The following is a 23,891-nucleotide window of genomic DNA, read 5'->3' as shown; positions in this document are numbered from 1 at the left end:
AGTGTGACCTACAGAAAGTCTGCAGTAGTGAGTAGAGTGGGTACTTTCTTGATAATATGTTTTTTGAGATAGGTCTCCTGATTAAACTTAAAATATAAGCCATGAATATTAAGTTAAGCTGGAACAGTGTTTTGGATTCTTAGGGGAACGCAGCACGAACAGCCACGTTTCTGGTACTGAGACTGGCTCTAATGCAATGAGGGGTACATCGGATTCCAAGAGATCAATTGTGTTAGGGGATTCTCTAGTCCAGGGTACAGAGAGACGTTTCTGTGGACAGCAGCAAAAAATCAGAACGGTGTGTTGCTTCCCTGGTGCCAGGATCAAGGATATCTCAGAGAGGGTGTAGAATGTTCTCAAGGGGGAGAGGGGCCAGCAAGAGGTCATTGTCCACATTGGAACCAATGACATAAGAAAGGAAAAGGTTGAGATTCTAAAGGGAGATTACAGAGAGCTGGCAGAAATTTGAAAAGGAGGCCCTCGAGAGTAGTAATATCTGGATTACTTCCGGTGCTATGAGCTAGTGAGGGCAGGAACAGGAGGATAGAGCAGATGAATGCATGGCTGAGGAGCTGGTGTATGGGAGAAGGATTCACATTTTTGGACCATTGAAAGCTGTTTTGGGGTAGAAGTGACCTGTACAAGAAGGACGGATTGTACCTAAATTGGAAGGGGACTAATATACTGGCAGGGACATTTGCTAGAGCTGCTAGGGAGGATTTAAGCTAGTAAGGTGGGGTGGGGGGTGCGGGACCCAGGGAGAAAGTGAGGAAAGAGATCAACCCGAGACGGGTACAGTTGAGAACAGAAACGAGTCAAACAGTCAGGGCAGGCAGGGAAAGGTAGGACTAATAAATTAAATTGCATTTATTTCAATGCAAGGGGCCTAAAAGGGAAGGCAGATGAACTCAGGGCATGGTAAGGAACATGGGACTGGGATATCATAGCAATTACAGAAACATGGCTCAGGGATGGGCAGGACTGGCAGCTTAATGTTCCAGGATACAAATGCTATAGGATGGATAGAAAGGGAGACAAGAGAGGAGGGGGAGTGGCGCTTTTGATAAGGGATAGCATTACAGCTGTGCTGACGGAGAATATTCCTGGAAATACATCCAGGGAGGTTATTTGGGTGGAACTGAGAAATACGAAAGGGTTGATCACCTTATTGGGATTGTATTATAGACCCCCTAATAGTCAGAGGGAAATTGAGAAACAAACTTGTCAGGAGATCTCAGCTATCTGTAAGAATAATAGAGTGATCATGATAGGGGATTTTAACTTTCCAAACATAGACTGGGACTGCCATAGTGTTAAAGGTTTAGATGGAGAGGAATTTGTTAAGAGCATACAAGAAAATATTCTGATTCAGTATGTGGGTGTACCTAGAGAAGGTGCAAAGCTTGACCTACTCTTGGAAAATAAGGCAGGGCAGGTGACTGAGGCGTCAGTGGGGAGCACTTTGGGGCCAGCGACCATAATTCTATGAGATTTAAAATGGGGATGGAAAAGGATAGACCAGATCTAATAGTTGAAGTTCTAAATTGGAGAAAGGCCAATTTTGACGGTATCAGGCAAGAACTTTCAAAAGCTAATTGGGGGCAGATGTTCGCAGGTAAAGGGACAGCTGGAAAATGGGAAGTCTTCAGAAATTAGATAATGAGAATCCAGAGCAAGTATATTCCTGTTAGGGTGAAAGGAAAGGCTGGTAGGATAAGGAATGTTGGATAACTAAAGAAATTGAGGGTTTGGTTAAGAAAAAGAAAAAAGCATATGCAAGGTATAGACAGCATGGCTCGAGTGAATCCTTAAAAGAATATAAAGGCAGTAGGAGTATACTTAAGAGGGAAATCAGGAGGGCAAAAAGGAGACATGAGATAGCTTTGGCAAATAGAGTTAAGAAGAAACCAAAGGGTTTTTACAAATACATTAAGGCCAAAAGGGTAACTAGGGAAAAAATAGGGCCCCTCAAAGATCAACAAGGCTGCCTTCGTGTGGAGCCGCAGAAAATGGGGGAGATACTAAACGAGTATTTTGCATCAGTATTTACTGAGGAGAAGGAAATGGTAGAAATAGAATGTAGGGAAATAGATGGTGACACCTTGCAAAATGTTCATATTACAGAGGAAGAAGTGCTGGATGTCTTGAAATGCATAAAGGTGGATAAATCCCCAGGACCTGATCAGGTGTATTCGAGAACTCTGTGGGAAGCTAGGGAAGTGATTGCCGGGCCTCTTGCTGAGATATTTGTATCATCAATAGTCACAGGTGAGTGCCGGAAGACTGGAGGTTGGCTAACGTGGTGCCACTGTTTAAGAAAGGTGGTAAGGACAAGCCAGGGAACTACAGACCAGTGAGGCTGATGTCGGCAGTGGGCAAGATGTTGGAGGGAATCCTGAGGGACAGGATGTACATGTATTTGGAAAGGCAAGGACTAATTAGGGATAGTCAACATGGCTTTGTGCAGGGGAAATCATGTCTCACAAACTTGATTGAGTTTTTTGAAGAAGTAACAAAGAGGATTGATGAGGGCAGAGCGGTGGATGTGATCTATATGGACTTCGACAAGGTTCCCCATTCTCACAGAATACAGGGAGAACTAGCCATGTGGATACAGAACTGGCTCAAAGGTTAGAAGACATAGGATGGTGGTGGAGAGTTGTTTTTCATACTGGAGGCCTTGAGCAGTGGAGTGCCATCAGGATCAGTGCTGGGTCTTCTACTTTTTGTCATTTACATAAACGATTTGGATGCAAGCATAAGAAGTACAAGTAGTAAGTTTGCTGATGACACCCAAATTGGAGGTGTAGTGGACAGCGAAGAAGGTTATCTCAGATTACAAAAGGATCTTGACCAGATGGGCCAATGGGCTGAGAAGTGGCAGATGGAGTTTGATTCAGATAAATGAGAGGTGCTGCATTTTGGGAAAACAAATCTCAACAGGACTTATACACGTAATGGTAAGGTCCTGCAGAGTGTTGCTGAACAAAGAGACCTTGGAGTGCATGTTCATAGCTCCTTGAAAGTGGAGTCGCAGTTAGACAGGATAGTTGAGAAGGCGTTTGAGTACAGGAGTTGAGAGGTCATGTTGCGGCTGTACAGGACCTTGGTTAGGCCATTGTTGGAATATTGTGTGCAATTCTGGTCTCCTTCCTATCAGAAAGATGTCGTGAAACTTGAAAGGGTTCAGAAAAAATTTACAATGATGTTGCCAGGGTTGGAGGATTTGAACTGTAGGGAGAGGCTGAACAGGCTGGGGCTTTTTTCCCCTGGAGTGTCAAAGGCTGAGGGGTGACCTTATAGAGGTTTACAAAATTATGAGGGGCATGGATAGGATAAATAGACAAAGTCTTTTCCATGGGGTCAGGGAGTCCAGAACTAGAGGGCATAGGTTTAGGGTGAGAGGGGAAAGATACAAAACAGACCTAAGGGGCAACTTTTTCACACAGAGGATGGTACATGTATGAAATGAGCTGTCAGAGGAAGTGGTGGAGGCTGGTACAATTACAACATTTAAGAGGCATTTGGATGGGTATATGAATAGGAAGGGTTTGGAGGCATATGGGCCGGGTGCTGGCAGGTGGGATAGATTAGGTTGAGATATCTGGTCAGCATGGGACAGGTTGGACCGAAGGGTCTGTTTCCATGCTGTACATCTCTATGACAGAATAAATGTACCAATCCATTGTCCTTCCTGGTTAGTCAAGCTGCCCAGAGGTGGGATAATAATTGGTTTTCTCTGATAAAGGATAAATTATTCCCAGCACCTTGAAGACATGTTTAAAGATGACATGTACAGGGGCAAGATTCCTGAATCTGTTTTGGCTATGACCACTTTTCCCAAAGGCAGGCAGCAACAAATACAAATGAAGACCATAACAGAAGTAATTAATGACTGGCTTTATAGGACATTGACAATTATTAGAAGGCAATTGGAATTCATTTTGTTAGGGCGCAGCTAATCTCCTTACAGGATGCAAGACATACCTAGCACATGGTTATGGTTGTTCGAGGTCAGTCATGTCAGCTCATAGGATATCTCTGAAGGAGCTGCTCAATCTTGTGTCCTAGGCCCAGTCATCTTCAGCAACTTCAACAATTACTTTTGAATCAAAACAAAATATTGTGAATGTTGGAAACCCGAAACAAATACAAAATTTTGGAAAACTCAGCAGGTCTGGCAATATCTGTGGAGAGAGAAAAACAATCAACATTGAGTCTGGCATGAGTGTTCTGGAGAAATGAATTTCAGAACTCCAAAGCCTGTCCACTCCAAAGCAAGGGACAAGTCAGGAGTGTGATGGAATATTCCCTACCTGCCTGGCGAGTGCAATTCCAACAATACTCAAGTAGCTCGACACCATCTAGAATGGAGCACATTTAATTGGCAAATCACAAACATCCATTCCCTTCACGATCAATGCTCAGTTGCAGCAGTCTGTACCACATGAGATACACTGTACAAATTCACCAAAGGTCACCAGACAGCACCTCACACACACAACCACTATCATCTAGAAGGATAAGGTAGCAAACACATAAGAACACTTCCAAATCAATAAGACAATAGGTGCAGGAGTAGGCTATTCAGCCCTTTGAGCCAGCACTACCATTCATTATGATCATGGCTGATCATTCACAATCAGTATCCTGTTCCTGCATTATCCCTATATCCCTTGATTCCACTATCTCTTTCCATCTCTTTCTTGAAAGTATCCAGAGGCTTGGCCTCCACTGCCTTCTGGGGCAGACCATTCCATATATCCACCACTCTCTGGGTGAAGAAGTTTCTCCTCAACTCTATTCTCAATGGCCTACCCCTTATTTTTAAACTGTGTCCTCTGGTTCTGGACTCACCCATCAGCTGAAACATGTTTCCTGCCTCCAGAGTGTCCAATCCTTTAATAATCTTATACATCTCAATCAGATCTCCTCTCATCCTTCTTAACCTAAGTGTATACAAACCCAGTCGCTCCAATCTTTCAACATAGCATAGTCACCCCATTCCGGGAATTGACCTTGTGAACCTACGCTGTATTCCCTCAATAGCCAGAATGTCCTTCCTCAAATTTGGAAACTAAAACTGCACACAATACTCCAGGTGCAGTCTCACCAGGGCCCTGTACAGCAGCAGAAGGACATCTTTGCTCCTACACTCAATTCCTCTTGTTATGAAGACCAGCATGCCATTAGCTTTCTTCATTTCCTGCTGTACCTGCATGCTTGCTTTCATTGACTGATGTACAAGAACATCAAGATTTTGTTGTACTTCTCCTTTACCTAACTTGACTCCATTTAGATAGTAATCTGCCTTCCTGTTCTTGTCCCAAGTGGATAACCACACAGTTATCCACATTAAACTGCATCTGCCATGCATCCGCCCACTCACCTAGCCTGTCTAAGTCACTCTGTATTCTCATAACATCCTCCTCACATTTCACCCTGCCACCCAGCTTTGTGTCATCAGCAAATTTGGTAATATTACTTTTAATACCTTCATCTGTATCATTCATGTATATTGTAAACAGCCGCAGTCCCAGCACCGAACCTTGTGGTACCCCACTGGCCACCGCTTGCCATTCCAAAAGGGACCAGTGTATCACTACTCTTTGCTTTCTGTCAGCCAGCCAATTTTCAATCCAAGTCAGTATATTGCCCTCAATACCATGCGCCCTAACTTTGCTCACTAATCTCCTATGTGGGACCTTATCAAAGGCTTTCTGAAAGTCCAGGTACAGTACATGGCTCTCCCTTGTCCATCTTCACAGTTACATCCTCAAAAAATTCCAGAAGAAGGTTAGTCAAGCACGTTTTCCCCTTTGTAAATTCGTGCTGACTCTGACCTATCCTGTTACTACTATCGAAATGAATCGTAATTTCATCTTTTATGATTGACTCCAGCATCTTTCCCACCACTGATGTCAGGCTAACCGGTCTATAATTCCCTGTTTTGTCTCTTCCTCCTTTCTTGAAAAGCGGGACAACATTAGCCACCCTCCAATCCGCAGGAACTGATCCTGAATCTATAGAACATTGGAAAATGATTACCAAAGCATCCACGATTTCTTGAGCCACCTCCTTAAGTACCCAGAATGCAGACCATCAGGTCACAGGGACTTATCAGCCTTCAGATCTAATAGTCTATCCAACACCATTTCCTGCCTAATATAAATTCCTTTTAGTTCATCCATTACTCTAGGTCCTTCAGCCACTGTTACATCTGAGAGATTGCTTGTGTCTTCCTTAGTGAAGACAGATTCAAAGTACCTATTCAATCCGTCTGCCATTTCCTTGTTCCCCATAATAAATTCACCCGTTTCTGTCTTCAAGGGCCCAATTTTAGTCTTAACCATTTTTTTCCCTTTTCACATACCTAAAAAAAACTTTTATTATCCTACTTTATACGTTTGGCCAGTTTGTCTTTATACCTCATTTTCTCCTCTGCTTATTGCCTTTTTAGTTATCCTCTGTTGCTCTTTAAAAGTGTCCCAGTCATCCGGCTTCCCACTCATCTTTTGCTATGTCATACTTCTTCTCCTTTATGTTTATACAATCCTTAACTTCCCTTGTCAGCCACGGCCACTCCTGCCTTCCCTTCGGATCTTTCTTCCTCTTTAGAATGAACTGATCCTGCATCTTCTGCATTATATCCACAACTTTTCCTCTGCTACATCAGTGACTGTATTGGCACCACCTTGTGCTCCCACGAGGAGGTTAAACAGTTCATCAACTTCATTAACACATTCCATCCCGACCTAAGTTCACCTAGACCATCTCGGACAACTCCCTCCCTCTCCATCTCCATTTCCAGTGAAAGACTCAACACAGACATCTACTGCAAACCCACCAACTCCCACTGCTATACTTCCTCCCAACCTGCCTCCTGTAAAAATGCTATCCCTCATTTCCAACTCCTCCGCTTCTGTAGCATCTGCTGTCAGGAGGACCAATTCCACTACAGAACATACCAGATGGCCTCTTTCTTCAAAGATCATAATTTTCCAGGTGGTCGATGATGCCCTCCAGCACATCTCATCCACTTCCCGCACCTCCGCCTTTGAACCCTACCTCCCCAAACGCAACAAGGGACTGAACCCCCCGGTCCTCACCTTTCACTCCACCAACCTCCAGATACATTGCGTTATCCTCCAATTTCTGTCACCTACAAACAGACCCCAACAGCAGGGATACATTTCCCTCACACCCCTATCTGCGTTCTGTAAAGACCATTCCTTCTGTGACTCCCTTGTTAGGGTCATTCCTGATGAAGGGCTTTTGCCCGAAATGTCGATTTTCCTGCTCCTTGGATGCTGCCTGACCTGCTGTGCTCTTCCAGCACCACTCTAATCTTGACCCCCCCCCCAACTCACCCTCCGCTCCCGAACCTCCTCCTGCCACCACAAGAATTGCAAAACCTGCACCCATACCTCTGCCCTTACCTCTGTCCAAGGCCCAAAGGTGCCTTCCACATCCATCAAAGATTTACCTGCACCTCCACACACATCATTTACTGTATCAACTGCTCCCTATGTGGTCTCCTCCACCTATTTGTGGAATGCTTCATAGAACATCTCCAGGACACACACGCGAAACAACCCCACTGCCCTGTGGCTTAACATTTGGACTCCCCCTCCCACTCTGCCAAGGATATGCAGGTCCTGGGCTTCCTCTACTGCCAAACTGACACCCGGAGGAAGAATGCCTCATTTTCCGTCTTGGGACCCTCCAATGACATGGAATCAGTGGGTTTCTCCAGTTTCCTCATCTCCCCTCCCACCGCCTTATCCAGATCCAACCTTCCAACTCGGCACTGCCCTCTTGACCTGTCCATCTTCCTTCCCATCTATTCAACCCATCCTCCTCTCTGACTTATCACCTTCACCCCTACCTTCATCCACCACCCCATTCTCAGCTACCTCCCCCCTGCCCAGTCTCATTTATCTCTCAGCCCCCCTGAGGCCACCACCCCATTCCTGGGATTTTGTCTGAAATGTCGATTCTCCTGCTCCTCGGATGCTGCCTGATCCGCTGTACTTTTCCAGCACCACACTCTTCGACTCTGATCTCCAGCATCTGCAGTCCCCACTTTCTCCCCGAAGAAAAGTCCACCTGAAACATTAACTCTGTTTCTGTATTCACGGTTGCTGCCAGCAAGTTGTCCAGCCGTACTGGAAATAATAGCAAGATGCGTTACCCTGAGCACGGCTGCTATGAAGCTGTCAGACCAAAACTGATTTTATATATGCATCCCAGCACTTTCTGTTCTTATCTCAGATTTCCAGCATCCACGCTTTCACCGACATTTGTCCGACTCATGCAACAAACTCTAAACTGGGTCAGAGACCGGCCCATCACTAGTCGCGGTGCTGCACCTAATTTCAAAGAGCCACCACCGCTGACTAAAACCGTTAGCCCTCCTTCACACCAACGTCTCGCGCTCTTGCCTTCCCTAAATCCTATTGGCTCGACTCCAGGCAATGGCCCCACCTCTCGCCTTCCCACTGGTCAGACGGGCATTCAGATTCCCCTTTGTAGCTCCGCCCCACGCACTATACCTTTCCTCTATTGGTCAGAAAGGCTGTCGGTCACCTGTCTATTGTCCCGCACCTCAATTGCTCCCCTTCTCGCACGCGTTCGCCCTCTCTCGTCTCGGCGTCACTCGGTGGGTCATGACCTGAGGTATCTCGGGGTGCGGAGACGGGGCTGTGGCGGCTGATTGTGCAGGGGAGGCTGGGCGAGGGAACCATCAGTGTTGCGGTAAGTTATCTCTAGTTGAGCCTAGAGGATGGGTATAGCTGGCTATTCTCTTGGCTTTGTCTTCGCTGCTGAAAGACACTGGTTTGCCCTCCTCCTCGGCGGCTTCACTTATCGAGGGTTGGGAATAGTAAAGAATACCACATTGGTGTTTGAATCACTGCCTCCTCTCTTTCAGGATTGACAGCCTCGAGGAACTTCATTCCTCCTCTTGGACGGATTTTTAACCTTTGTTCGTCCACATTGTTCTTCATTTCCTGTGTGAAAGCTCGCTTTCACAGCCACTTTTCTCTCCTCAGCAAATGTCTTGGGGCTCTTCACTCATTTTATGTGGATTTCAGTCGGCATTCTACCCTTCATGCTTCTCCCGATTATTATTTACATCAACCTAAAATAACTTGATGTTCCTTATCTGCACGCAAGCCGAATGCAATGTGCTATTGAATATGATTCCAACTCGCACCTTCTCAAATGTGTCTTTGCTTGTATTTCCAGTTCATGAGAACGGAAGAAAAAAGTAACAACGGCCTGTTGAGCCTGTTCCTTAATCGGTTTAATAGTGGCTGATCTTGGATTCAACTCCCCCCTTCCTGTCCGCTTGGCATATCCTTTCTTTCCCTAAAGGGCTGTAAATCTGACTTTCATCCTTAAACGTGTTCAACAATCGACTATCCGCAATTCTTTAGGATTGATTATTCCAAAAAGATTCACAACTCTTCAGAAAGCTGAGGCCTTTACTTCATCACGTTGCTTTAAGCACCCAAATCAATGAATTTTTGTCTGAGTACATTGGTGAGCTTTCTTTGTGAGTCCAAAGTTGGAACACATTTTTAACCAAGAATGTTCCGCTGCCCAGACCACCCGTTTATCTTAAGAATTCTTGTTACATCTGCGCGCCTTCCTTTCCTTACTTTATCATTTTACTAATGATCAGATCACATCTGATGTCATAATATCCAGCTCAATTTCTCTGCTCGCTTTCCTTATTCTAATCCATAACTCTTTTTAAATTGCAGCGTTCTGTTTTCTCAGACGCACCCCTAATATCCATAAACATGGTGAAAGAATATGACCTGAAGTGTTAGCTCACTTTTTTTCTCTCCACAGATCTGCTTGTACTACTGGATATTTCCAAGATTTTCTGTTTTTATTTCAGATTTACAACATGTGGAGTATTTTGCTCTTGTATTGTCAATAAATATACTGTCAACTGAAGTGCTGTTTGGTAAATGACCTTAGAGTCCAGAGTTATCAGAAAGTTTGCATTCTTTCTCTCTATCTATCAGTTGGCACCACTGAACACAAACAAGTTTCTTCTAAAGCCATCACTGTCCCCGCCTATCTCTGGACATCTTCCTGCAGCCTACAATATCATAGTTACCTGAATGAGAGGTGATATCTTTTGAGATATATACAAGTCTTGGAGGGCTTGACAGGGTAGATGTTGAAAGGTGTTTTCCCTTTGTGGGAGCATTTAAGACCAGAGGGCATCTTTTCAGTGTAAGGGGTTGCCCAGTAAGGACAGAGATGAGGAGGGATTTCTTCTGACTTTGTTGTAGAAGGCTTAAATGCTGTGTTATTAAGTATGTTCAAGTCAGATTGTGGATAACTTTGTGACTTCATCTCCACAGTCTTATGTACTATAGAATTCCATAGGTTTACTACCCTGAGTGAAAAAAAAATTTCCTCCTCTCTTAAATCTTGGACTGGGTCCCCTGGTCCTAGACTCTCCAACTGGGGAAAAAAACATTTCTCTCTGTATATAGTATGTTCAGCCCTGTTGGAATTCTAAATGTTTCAATTGGATCCACTAATCCTTCTGAAATTTACTGAGGCCCACTGGAACCAAAAACAGAAATTGCTGGTAAAGCTTAGCAAGTCTGACAGCATTTCTGGAGAGAAAGCAGAGTTAGTGTTATGAGTTCACTGACCCTTCTTCAGAACTAATCATAGTTAGGAAAAAGCCAGCCTCGGGGGAATCGATAGCTGCTAATTAATGGCTGACATTAGATTATTTGTAATAGCAGCCCATGTAATGACAAAACCAATTGAACCAAACACTCCTCATGGGACAGTCCCCAGTATCTACCTTGTGAACGTCTGCTGCAGTCCCCTTGTGTCGGAAAAATCCTTTTTAGGTAGGGAGACCAAAACTGCACATAATATTTAGATGTGGTCTCACTGTAGAATTGCAGTGAGACAGCCCTCTGTCTGACATTTGGCTTTCAGGTCTTAAAGATCATTAACCTGGACAACATTATCTCTGTTTCTCATTTGACAAATGCTGCCTGGCCTGAGCATTTTGTTTTCAATGAATTGTATGATAGCGGAATTCCACTTTGTTGTATTCTAGTAGAAGGTTCACTTTTTATAGAAAATCTTTTGAATACTGCAGACTACATGCAACTTCCCCTGTGTTGAATCACTAGTCTCATGACTCATGGCATTTGCTTTTATCATTTACATTTTAATTTTGCTTAGGTCGCAGTAAGATAAGCTATGCAGTGATTGCAAAAAGAGGATTTTCAGTATTCATCCTGGTGATGGATTACCAAGCAGTTTGTGAAATTGATTTTCTGAAAGTGCTGAGTAAATGTAAGACTTTTTAACACTGGAAAATGACCCAAATCATAAATGTATGTGACCGGTTAAATCAGGCAATTTATTTACATGGGTCGAGAGTGTGCTGCTGGAAAAGCACAGCAGGTCAGGCAGTATCCAAGGAGCAGGAGAATTGACGTTTTGGGCATACGCCCTTCATCAGGAATTATTTACATGGTTTACCAGACTGGTTTCTGGGATGCCAGGACTTGCGTATGATGAAAGACTAGATTGGTTCAGACTGTATTCACTGGAGTTTAGAAGAATGAGAGAGATCTCTTAGAAAACAATAAAATTCAAACAGCACTAGACAGGGTAAATGCAGGAACGATGTTCCTGATGAGTAGGGAGTCCAGAAGAGGTCACAGTTTAAAAATATGAATGGGCCATTTATGACTGGGATGAAGAGAAATGTCTTTCACCAGAAAATGGAGAACCTGTAGAATTCTCCACTACAGAAATCAATTGAGGCCAAAATATTGAATGTTTTCAATGAGTTAGATATCGCTCTTTGGGGTAAAAGGTCAAAATGTATGGGATGAAAACAGAAACAGTGTACTGGGTTGGACAATCAGCGATAATCATCTTGAATGGAGAAACAGGCTCAAAAGGCCGAATACCTTATTTCTGTTCCTATTTTCTATCTTTCTGTGAAGGATGACAGGGATGTAGAATATTGACAGGGTGTGTGCATGTTTAAAAGCATCTGAATATTTTATATTTGGAATTGTACTCAAAATACAATTGGAGTATGTGACATTCTGCATGGATTTCTGTGTAACTTGGATCAGCTCAGTCACACTGAAGTTTTTTTTAATGCTAATTCAAACCCAATCTTCTTTATTGAGAGACTGGTTGTTGAGATGTCTTTGTTCCCCAATACCTATATTAAGCGAAGTTAAATAAGATTCTGCAGAGATTGAGACTTGCCTATAAAGCTATCTCACATATTAAGAAACCTGATTGAGTACTTTGAAGAGGTGACAAAGAATAACGAAGGCAGCGTGGTAAATGTTGTCTCTGGACTTCAGCAAGGTATTCAATGAGGTTCTGCATGGTAGACTGGTTAGCAAGATTACACCACATGGAATCAGGTGGAGCTAGCCCGTTGGATATAAAATTGATTTGAGGGTAGGAAACAGATGGTGGTGGTAGAGGTTTGTTTTTTGGGACTGGAGGCCTGACCTGCTTTTGTAGCCATTGTTTTCCTGGTGAGTATAGTTGAGTTTCTGGTCAATGATAACACCCAGAATGTTGATAGTCGGGGATTAAATTATGGTAACACTATTGAATGTCAAGGGGTAGTGATTAGATTGTCTCTTATTGATGATGGTCGTAGCCTAGCATTTGTGTGGCGTAAATGTCACTTGCCAGTTGTCAGTTCAAGCCCGGATATTGGCCAGATCTAGCCATTTGTGGAATATCGTGTCCAGTTCTGGTCACCCAGTTGTGGGAAGGATATTATTAAGCTGGAAAGGGCTCAGAAGAGATTTACCAGGATGTTGATGGGTATAGAAGGTTTGAGTTTTAAATAAAGGCTGGAGTGTAGGCAGTTGAGAGGCATCTTTGTAAGATGGTCCACAGCGCCTAGCATGGTGATAGTGCCACACAATAAGATGGAGGTTCTTCTCAATGTGAAGGTGAGACTTCTGCATAAGGGCTGTGGAGCAGTCGCTCTTACCGATCCTGTCATGGACAAATGCATCTACACCTGGCAGATTGGTAAGGATGAGGTGAAGTATGTTTTTCCTTGTTGGTTTCCTCCCCACCTGCCGCAGAGCCAGTCTAGCAGCTATGTCCTTTAGCATCTGATCAGCTCAATCAATAGTACTGCTGCCGAGCCACTGTTGGTGGTGGACTTCGAAATGCCCCACTCAGAATATATTTTGTGTCCTTGCCATCTTCAGTGCTTCCTCCAAGTGTTGTTCAATATTGAGGAATGCTGATTTGTTAACTGAGGGAGGACAGCATGTGTAATCAGCAGACAGCTTCCTTGCCCATGTTTAACCTGAAACCACTAGGGCTGTTTTCCCTGGAATGTCGGAGGCTGAGGGGTGACCATATAGAGGTTTACAAAATTGAGCATCAATAGGGTAAATAGGCAGTCTTTTCCCTGGGGTTGGGGAGTCCAGAACTAGAGGGCATAGGTTTAGGGTGAGATGGGAAAGATATAAAAGAGACCTAAGGGGCAACTTTACCACACAGAGTGGTATGTGTATGGAATGAGCTGCCAGAGGAAGTGGTGGAGGCTGGTACAATTGCAATATTTAAGAGGCATTTGGATGGGTATATGAATAGGAAGGGTTTAGAGGGATATGGGCCAGATGCTGGCAGCTGGGACTAGATTGGGTTGGGATATCTGGTTGACATGGACAGGTTGGACCGAAGGGTCTGTTTCCATGCTGTACATCTCTATGACTTCATGGGGTCCAGCATTTATGTTGAGGACTCTCTGAGCAACTTCTTGACTCTATACCAGCAGCCATCTCTGCTGGATCTGTCCTGCCACTGGGGCACGATATATACAAGAATGATAATGGTATTTGGGAAATTGTCTATAAGCTATGATTCAATGAGTATGACTCTCAGGCTGTTGCTTGACTAGGCTGTAAGACAGCTCTCCCAATGCTGGCACTAGGCCCCAGATGTCTTTTCCCTGGGGTGGGGGAGTCCAGAAACCAAGAGGCAACGTTTTCACACAAAGGCTGGTGTGTGTATGGAGTAAGCTGCCAGAGGAAGTGATGGATTCTGGTTTAATTACAGCATTTAAAAGGCATCTGGATGGGAATATGAATAGGAAGGGTTTAGAGGGATATGGGTCTAATGCTAGCAGATGGGACTAGATTAATTTAGGATTCTAGTTAGCATAGACAAGTTGAACCAGAAGGTCTGTTTCTATGCTGTACATCTCTGACTCTGTTGGAAAGGAGGACTTTGCAGATTTGTCGGGGCTGTTTTTTGCCATTGTCTTTTCCAGTGCCTAGGTCAATACCAGATGCTTGGTCTGGTTTCAATTCTTTGAGACTTTGTAGCGATTGATACAACTGAATGGCTTGCTAGGCTATTTCAGAGAGCAGTTGAGAATCAGGTACATTGCTATAGGTCTGGTGTCATGAGTAGGCCAGACCAATTGAGGATGGCAAATTTCCTTCTATGAAGGACATTAGTGAACCAGACAGGTGTTTCTGACAGTTGATGGTGATTCAATGGTCATCAGTAGATTCTTAATTCAGGACTAATTTTTTTATTGATTTCAGACTTCGCCATCTGTGGTGGGATTTGTACACCAGTCCCTCGAGCATTAGCTGAGTTGCTGGATTAATAGTCCAGCAATAATGCTACTAGGTCATTATTGTCCCTACCCACCCCCTACCAATCAGTAACTGAGTTGAAAATAAGCACTTCCCATAATCCTCTAGTTTGTATCAGTCTCAGTTGAGTGCTCAGTTCTAGATGTGCATGAATTTACAACAACAAATACTATTATTTAACCAAACTGATTTTTTTTTTGAGATAAGACATTGAGTTGTTCACTAATATGTTACTATACTAATAATTGTACTTTCAATACTATAGAACATAAGTTAATAAAAAGGACATTGACCAAATGGGATTTCTTTATAATTCTCCAAAAGATGATGCATTGTTAATGATATTACAATAATTCTCTCAAAGCAGACAGGAATTTATGAAATGCTGAGGAGGGTACTAAATGGGTGTTATTGTGGCCAATAGTTTGTTTTTATTATTATTTAACCTATTTTTCTAATCAACTTATTCTGAGATGTCATTACACACCTCTGGAGCAGGTGAGACTTGAACTTGGGCCTCTTGTATTTCAAACGTTTGTAGCTTTTTAAATATTTCATGATGAACTATATCTGCTGTAGTGCAAAATAGCATGTTAATGATGCAACTGCTTTCTATTTTTAACAGCTCTTGGTGAGACCAGGTAAGGACAGTGGTTACCTTCACTAAAGGTTATTATTGAACTAGTTAGGTTTTTTTATGGTAATCGACAATAGTTCAAAAAGTCATCATTAGTTCCTTAATTCCAGATTTTATTGAATTCAAATTCTACCATCTGTCATGGTGGGAGTTGAACCCAGGTCTCCAGAACCTTACTTGGATTCTTTGGGTTAATCACAGTGCAAACAGACCATTGCCTCCCCTTACTCCCCCTCTCCTTGTGATGCATCCAGGGTTATTGAAGGAAGTGGAAGTGGCAATTGCAGATGCACTTGGGATAATCTTTCAATCTTTTCTGGATTCCAGAGTGCTGGCAGAAGACTCTTGTGTCCTTGTTCAAAGTAGGTTGTAAAGATAAGCCCAGCAATTACAGGTCTGTTCGCCTTTCCACCTCCAAATTCCCAAAGTAAAACTGTTAGAACAATCATTCAGGATAGAATTAATAATCACCGGGAGGAACAGAAATTACTTGGGAATAACTAGGATGGGTTTGTTAAGGAAAAATTGTATAAAACATTAATTGAACTTCATGTAAAGAATCCAGAAACTCAGCCAATGTTCTGGGGACCCAGGTACAAATCCCAACTCGGCAGATGGTGAAATCTGAAATCAAATTTAAAAATCCTGAATTAAGAATCTACTGATGACCATGAAATCATTGTTGATTGTGCATAGTTCCAGATGCCACTTTAGAAAGGATGAAAATGACTCACTTGCTGGAGTCTTTTGAAGAAGTAACAGAAGGTTGAGGGAGAATGTTGATTGTGCTGTGTGCAAATTTCCAGACAGCATTCAATGGTGCTACATGAGCATTGTGAGAAAGTGTCAAGAGCAATGTAGGTATAAAACCACCTGAACAATAGTGTGGTGATTTGTGTGTTTTTCAGGCTGGAAGAAGGTTGACAGTGGTGTTCCTCAGGGATAGGTGTTGGAATCTTGCCTTTGATTTTTATATAAAAAATCTAATCTTGATGTGTTGGGAACTGTTTCAAAGCTTGTGGATGACCAAATTTGGAGACCAATGTAAATTGAGGGGGATAGTGTAGAATTCCAAAAGGACATAGATGAGTTAAAGTCAGGAGGCAGATAAAGTTTATGCAGAGAAGTGTGAAGTGATATATTTAGGTGCAAAGAACATGGAGAGGCTATGCTAAAAGGTGCGTATGAGCGGAAAGATCTGGATAAGTCATAAAAGATGGCAGGACAGGTAGTGAGAAAGTTTATAAAGCATGTGCTTTTCTAGACTCCATGGGGTATAGAGCACAAGAGCCAAGGGGTTCTGCTGAACTTGTGTAAGACAGTACTTGGACTTTATGTGGAGTATTGTGTATAGTTCTAGGTGCCCCACCTTTCAGAAAGAATCCAAATACATTGGAGAGGGCGCAAAAGAGGTTTTTCAAAGGATAAGAAACTTCAATTAAGATAAGTTGGAGAAACTGGGACTATTTTCCTTGAAGGAAGGCTAAAAAGAGACTTGATAGAAGTTCTCCAAACCATAATTTCCTGTCATGTAGCAAATTTGCAGGGAGGTGATGCCCGGTAATATTATCACTGGACTGGTAATGTCTGGGTTTCTGGGTTCAAATCCCACTGTGGCAGATAATGGAATTTGACTTTTAGTTTTCTTTTTGAAAAAATAAATTAAGCATATTATGATGACAATGAATCCTTGTTAATTGTCAGGAAAAACCCATCTGGTTCACTGATGTCCTTTAAGGAAGGAAAGTGTGATCCTGCATGTGACTGCAGACCCACAGCAATGTGGTTAACTCTGTCGTCCTGGACAATGAGGGATGGGCAATAGATACTGGCTTAGAAAGTGACGCCCTCATCCTGTGAGTGAATAAAAAGAATGCACTGCCTTTGGTGGGAGCAGGTTCAATAAAGGCATTCAAGAGGCTATTCGATAATCATTTAAGTAGATACAATGTTCAGCATTATGGGGAAAAGTTAGGAGTTTGCCTAATGAGCTGAAGTCAAAATGAGCAGAGAACCAGTCTAGACAAGTTGAATGGCCTCTTGTGCGATGTCACAATCTGTGTTTTGTTCCACCATTGGTAAGTAGGCCTTCAGCTTAATGAGGTTCCTTCCTCAACCTTTCTATCCCCTTTCTAAATTTTTTTTGTGAAATTTTGGTCATCTGACTTAATTTCTGACCAGTACTATATCTCACCTGAGTGTAAAATTAAATAAAGAGAGCTTCAGCAGCAGGTCAAATTACATTAACTTGGAAAGAAAATCTTGTCACCAGCCAGAGTTACGCAAGAGTTGCTAAACTGATGGGTCTTTTTTAGTCAGTTACTGTTGCTGATTTATTTTAGTTTAACTTTGCCTTGGGAGGAAGGGGAAAAGCAAGAGTGAACAAACAAGTCGATGTGCAGTTGAGGGCATTTCTAATCTACGTAATTGCTTTTATCTTGTATGTAGTTTGTAGTATTCAAAACAATTAAGTGTGACCTTTTAGTATTTCTCAAACATTTCTATTTGTTCTGCTTTCTGTGCTGTTCCAGCTTTCTGTTTGTGACACAAATTTAACGTAGATTCTGACTATTGATAACTTCACATAATGTTGTTATCATAGAATCCCTACAGTATGAAAACAGGTCATTCAGCCCAGCAAGTCCACACTGACTTTCTGGAAGAGCATCTCCAGACTCAACCCCTGAGACAATAATCCTGCATTTCCTTGGGCTAATCTGTCTAACCTACACATCCTTGGACACTCTGGGCAAATGAGCATGGCTAATCCACCTAGCTTGCACATCTTTGGACTGTGGGAGAAAACCAGAGCACCCAGAGTATACCTACGCACACATGGGAGAATGTGCAAACTCCACACACAGTTATCAAAGGCTGGAATTGAACCTGTGTCCCAGGCACAGTGAGGCAGCAGTGCTCACCAGTGAGCCACTGTGCTGGGCACAATTTCTAAGAGGTGGAGAAAGGGAGAAGTATTGAATTCTTATTCAGGGTTAAACTTCATGTATTGTGTATATATACATAGTATAGGCATAGAATCACAGGCCATTCGATCCAACAAGCCCACACCAACATATCTAATATTTTTGCTTTGGCAACGTAGGAAATTAGCCAATGAATCAAAATTCAGTGTTTTGTTTTCTTAATTCAGTTTTGAAGTAAATTACTGCACATTCATGCCAAAAACTAGGACAGATGTCAGAGGTAGTTTCTTAGAGTAGTAAGGGTATGGAATGCTTTGCCTGCAACAGTAGTAGATTCGCCAACTTTAAGTGCATTTAAGTCGTCATTGGACAGGCATATGGACGTACATGGAATAGTGTAGGTTAGATGGTCTTCAGATTGGTATGACAGGTCGATGCAACATTGAGGGCCGAAGGGCCTGTACTGCGCTGTAATGTTCTGTGTTCTAACTGAACAATGCTCTGATAGTCATACAGCATGGAAACAAACCTTTTGGTCCAACTTGTCAGGCCAACCAAGTTTATAGATCTTCAGTACCAAGATGATGCCTAGACAGAGATTGAGGGGTGTTGCTGCTACTTGTATTTTTCTTAAAGAGAAACTTGCTTTCTGAGCTATATCGTCTTTCTTTCTTAATTTTGTTTTCCGCTCTTCTGTATTTGAATTTTTGGGCGGCACCTGAATGAAAACTTAGAAATTCAAGGTCATTGCATAAAAACACTCAGCTTGTGATGCAGTGTCCTCACTATATTCAGGGGCCTACAAATTGTGAGCTGACACCCACCTCTATAATCAGAAATGTGAGAAATTGGCCTTCCTTTTGTCTTTTCCCAGACAGTGTAAGAGTTGCTATATGGGATTAAATGAGCAAACCTTTTTTGTAAATTTTACTTTAGTTCAAAGAACTGAATTGTTCAGAGGGTGAACAAAGTGAAATCCACATTTCCTGGTCAGGGGGTAATAACTTGCATTCTGCTGCTGCTGTATCTGTTGCTACATCACTTTGTTCTGAGACACATCTTTTTATTTTCTTGCAATTCCTCCACTTTGATTCTAAAATTCATTCAAACTCATGCCAACCAAGACTGACCACAAATCCATTGTGGAAGGGAAGTTCTTGGATATTACGGGAGCTATTTTCAAGCTGAGAATTCCACATCTTAGAAACTACTTTGAAAAGTAGTAATGCTGTTTTTAATTTATTCATTCGCGATTTGGTGAAATTGTGTTTTATGCAGTGAATGCATTACTTGGTTCTGCCTCTCCTTAGTGAAAATGTAAATTGCCAGTTGCAGCATCTCGAGGACTTGCAGTCTTTGCAACTTTTAGTGATGGAATGATTCATCAGGAATTATTGGGTTTTTAGATTTTCTTGCATGCTGGAGGATTTAAACCCTCAAAGTAGACATGCAATACATTACATTATGAGTCAATGTGTAACTAGGCTTTAATGAACTTGACTGTAATGTTGCCAAATGGTTGGTTTTACCAGAAGGAGTGGTGGTTCTGCTTGAAAGAATGACTATTGAACTCTAATCATAATTAATGTACATAACTTTCAGGAAGTTGAATATGTCTGGATCATTGACTTTCATTGTCTACTATTGATGTAGTTAGCAACTCGGCAGCTTTTAAGCTTTGCAATCTGGATGAAAATTTATTAATTTTATTTCCTGTCAACCTGAAGTAATTGTCTGTGGAGATCAAATACAAATATTAATATTTTGATTTTATATTCATAAAAAGATCTACGTCGTCATCTTATCTAATTCATCTCGTTACACAAAACGAAACCGAAATGTGTGATGGCAAACGGGTTAATAATTATATTAATCCTTGGAAACTCCTGACACAATCAGTTGATTTCCACAAGCTGACCTGAACAGGATGAATAGGAGTGTCCCTCTCCATGTTTATTGTTCAAAGCTAGGTATTTCTTTCTGCGAAAAGTTTGTGAAGTGGCACTACTGGCAAAGAGAGGGACACTACTACCACTTGTAAATGCGTTTGGATTCATCTTTTTGAAGCCAGTTTCTTTAGGCTATAGATAAATATTGTATTGACATTAGAATGCTGTTGAATTATGTTACTAATATGATTTACTTTAACTCCAGATTAACTATTGAAGATGATGTCACGACTTAATTTGGCTGTGAGGCCATGGGTGTATATATGCCGTTCTGTCCACACAAAGGAGATAGGCAAACCTCTGATGTTGAGCCCCAGAACAAATAAGGTAATAATTTTACAAGTTATGTATTTTTCCTTAAGTATTAGAGCACCACTAGAGTTTTCTGCATCTCATGACCAAAAGCAAGCACTTTTTCGTATGGTCTTTTTTAATCTTAACATAATATACAATGCTGTGACTGCGCAGCTGTTGAATGGTTTCAGGTCCATAACACTTCATCTAAAAATTTGCCATTTTGTTTAGATTAGGTTAGATTACATTAGTGTGCAAATAGGCCCTTCAGCCCAACAAGTCCACACCGACCCGCCGAAGCGCAGCTCACCCATACCCCTACATTTACCCCTTACCTAACACTACGGGCAATTTAGCATGGCCAATTCTCCTGGCCTGCACATCTTTGGACTGTGGGAGGAAACCGGAGCACCCGGAGGAAACCCACGCAGACACGGGGAGAATGTGCAATGAGCCCGGGTCTCTGGCGCTGTGAGGCAGCAGTGCTAACTACTGTGCCACCGTGCCGCCCACATGTTCCTTATTTACATTCCTGTTTCAGACTCAGGATTGATTGTTGTAGGAAACAACATCAAGTATATATTCTGCCTTTGCCTGTAATACACAGGAAAGAGAAAATAATTGTATTTATTTACAACAAGATGCTGGAAAGCTGATAAACCTAATGAAAGATCTTGACCTACAACACTAATGTAGTTTTCCTCCACAGATGCTGCCAGCCTGAATTTTTTTCTTGTTCTTACTGTATTTAATTAACACCAATTATTAAAATTCTAATCTGCATTATGGGATTGGGGTAACAAGCTAATACCAAAGCAGAACATATTAGGAAGAGTGACCATAATGTTGTGTAAAATTTGGGTTTTAAGGAAGAGAGGGAGATTTGCAACTTGAGGCATAGGGAAGGAATGTTAATTACGAGATATGGATGTGTTGGATCCAGTTTACGTGTTGGATATCCGTTGGATAAGAAATGTATAGATTGGATATAATTCTCTTTGATTTTCTTTCTAATATTAAAGGTAAATGTATAATTGAAATAAATTACTAGAAAAGACTTTTGAAATAATACTGTAAAATGGTTCTAGCAATATTTCATCATTTCTTAACAATTCCACTGTTGAAAAGAGGTGATTTTCCTGTCCTCAATTTCCACTGAACAGCACGATTTCCACTAAAATTGTATCAGACTTTAGGCAACATTCATTGCATCTACCTTTGTACTTGTAATGTCAAAATGTGTGTAATACAGCTTTGAATACAGTTTACAATACATTAATTGTCAGAGCTGAAACATTTGTGAATACAATCTTTCCAGGGCATGGCATTCACATTACAAGAACGACAGATTCTTGGCCTGCATGGGCTTCTACCTCCTAAAATAGAAACACAAGAAATTCAAGCAATGCGCTTTAAACAGAACCTGAAAAAAATTGGTGATCCCCTAACGAAGTAAGAGCTATCTTATTTATTGTACATTGTTTTAGTTCTATTGTACAATGAAGTTGCTTCGATCCTTTGCATGCAAAAGTAGTCATTGGAAAACTCTACATTTTTTAGTATTGACTTTACTCATTATTAGATGTCCAATTTGAGTTTAATTGTGACATAGTATATCCAACTAGGACAGTAATGCTATCTTGCCTGTTTAGAAATATGTTTGAAACCAGCAGCTGGCATGCTGAAGATTTTGTGCATTGCTTTTGAATACTGAGAAAGTTGTCAGCAGCTCTTTCAGTTGTGAAGTAGTCGCATATTTTAAAAAATTAATTGCTGGCTGTAAGCAGCTGTTTTTATGTGGTAACTTCTGTTAGAAATATTTCTATTAATATAACAATCCACTGAGGAACGTGGATTTTTTAGTAGCCACTTTGTGGTTCAAACAAATTGAAAAGTGAGAATTTTTTGAGGGAAATAAACAATTGTGTGGATTTCTAAAAGTAAAATCTGACTTTTTGTTTGAATTTACAATTTGTGGATCAGCAAATCAATTGCACATACAATGTTAGTATGTTTCCAGTATCTTGTTGTTTTAAACATATAGCTGGAAACAAATATGTAATGTAGATTTATTGTGCCATGGTTGTGGGTATGTTCACTGAGCTGGGAAGTTGATTTGCAGACATTTTATCCCCTGTCTGTGACATCTTCGGTGCTTTTGAGCCTCCTCTGAAGCACTGCTGAGTACTGGAGTTTATTTAGTTCTATTTCTACTGCTTCCAGTTGTTTGTTGTAGTGGACGCTACATTGGGTCTGAGTCAATGTGCTTGTTGGTGGAGTCCATTGCTGAGTCCCATGCTTAGCTTGTCCCATGATTGTTGAATTTGTGGTCCTAGTCACCTGTGTGCGTGGCTACTCTGGACAGCTGGTCATGGTGTTTGGTGGCTAGTTGGTGTTCAGGGATGTGGATTGCTGGTTGTCTGTCTGTTTGCTCTATATAGTGTTTCATGCAGTCTTTGCATGGAATCCTGTAAATTACGTTAGTCTTGTACATGATGAGTATAGGGTCTTTTGTCTGAGCATGGATGTAGGTTTATGGGCTGTCACGAATCCCAGTGGTTGGAGAAGCCTAGCTGTTAGTTCTGAGGCTTTTATGTTAGGTACTGGTGTGAATTAGGTCGTGGCATGTCATTGTCAAGTTGTTTGTCTGTTTCACATCTATGGATAAGCAAAGAACAAGAACAAAGAAAATCACAGCACCGGAACAGGCTCTTCGGCCCTCCAAGCCTGTGCCAATCCAGATCCTCTATCAAAACTTGTCACTGATTTTCTAAGGATCTATATCCCTCTGCTCCCTGCCTATTCGTGTACCTGTCTAGATACATCTTAATAGCGCTATCGTGCCTGCCTCTACCACCTCCACTGGCACTGCATTCAGGTACCCACCACCCTCTGCGTAAAGAACTTTTCACGCATATCTCCCCTTATCTTTTCTCTTCTCACTGTGAAATAGTGACCCCAAGTAATTGATTCCCCAATCTAGGGAGAAAAGCTTCTTGCTATCCACCTTGTCTATAGCGCTCATGATTCTGTAGACCTCAATCAGGTCCCCCCTCAATCTCCAATTTTCTAATGAAATTAATCCTAAACTACTCAACATCTCTTCATAACTAACACTCTCCATACCAGACAACATCCTGGTGAACCTCCTCTGCACCCTCTCCAAAGCATCCACATCCTTTTGGTAATGTTGTAACCAGAACTGTGCGCAATATTCCAAGTGTGGCTGAACCAAGGTCTTATACAACTGCAACATGACCTGCCAACTATTGTACTCCATATCACATTCGATGTGGAAAGCATGCTGTATACCACCTTGACCAGTTTATTGACCTGCGTTGCCTCCTTCAGGGTACGATAGACCTGAACACCCAGATCTCTCCACACATGAATTTTTCCCAGGGTGTTTCCATTTACCATA

General features: G+C 41.9%; 1 protein-coding gene across 1 annotated transcript in view; it reads left to right on the top strand.

Moving 5' to 3' along the window:
* Nucleotides 1-8,596: 8,596 nt before the first annotated feature.
* me2 (malic enzyme 2, NAD(+)-dependent, mitochondrial) overlaps nt 8,597-23,891 on the top strand; it is a 99,298-nt gene continuing 84,003 nt past the window's right edge. Inside the window, exons 1-3 of the mRNA XM_072574281.1 lie at nt 8,597-8,757; nt 20,382-20,503; nt 21,789-21,922. Of these exons, the coding sequence (XP_072430382.1) occupies nt 20,396-20,503; nt 21,789-21,922 (242 nt within the window). The 5' untranslated portion in view covers nt 8,597-8,757; nt 20,382-20,395. The remainder of the gene's footprint in view (nt 8,758-20,381; nt 20,504-21,788; nt 21,923-23,891) is intronic.

Source organism: Chiloscyllium punctatum, chromosome 1, assembly GCF_047496795.1.
Source record: "Chiloscyllium punctatum isolate Juve2018m chromosome 1, sChiPun1.3, whole genome shotgun sequence".
In the NCBI taxonomy this organism is placed as follows: Eukaryota; Metazoa; Chordata; class Chondrichthyes; order Orectolobiformes; family Hemiscylliidae; genus Chiloscyllium; species Chiloscyllium punctatum.
This window is presented reverse-complemented; position numbering and strand designations above follow the sequence as displayed.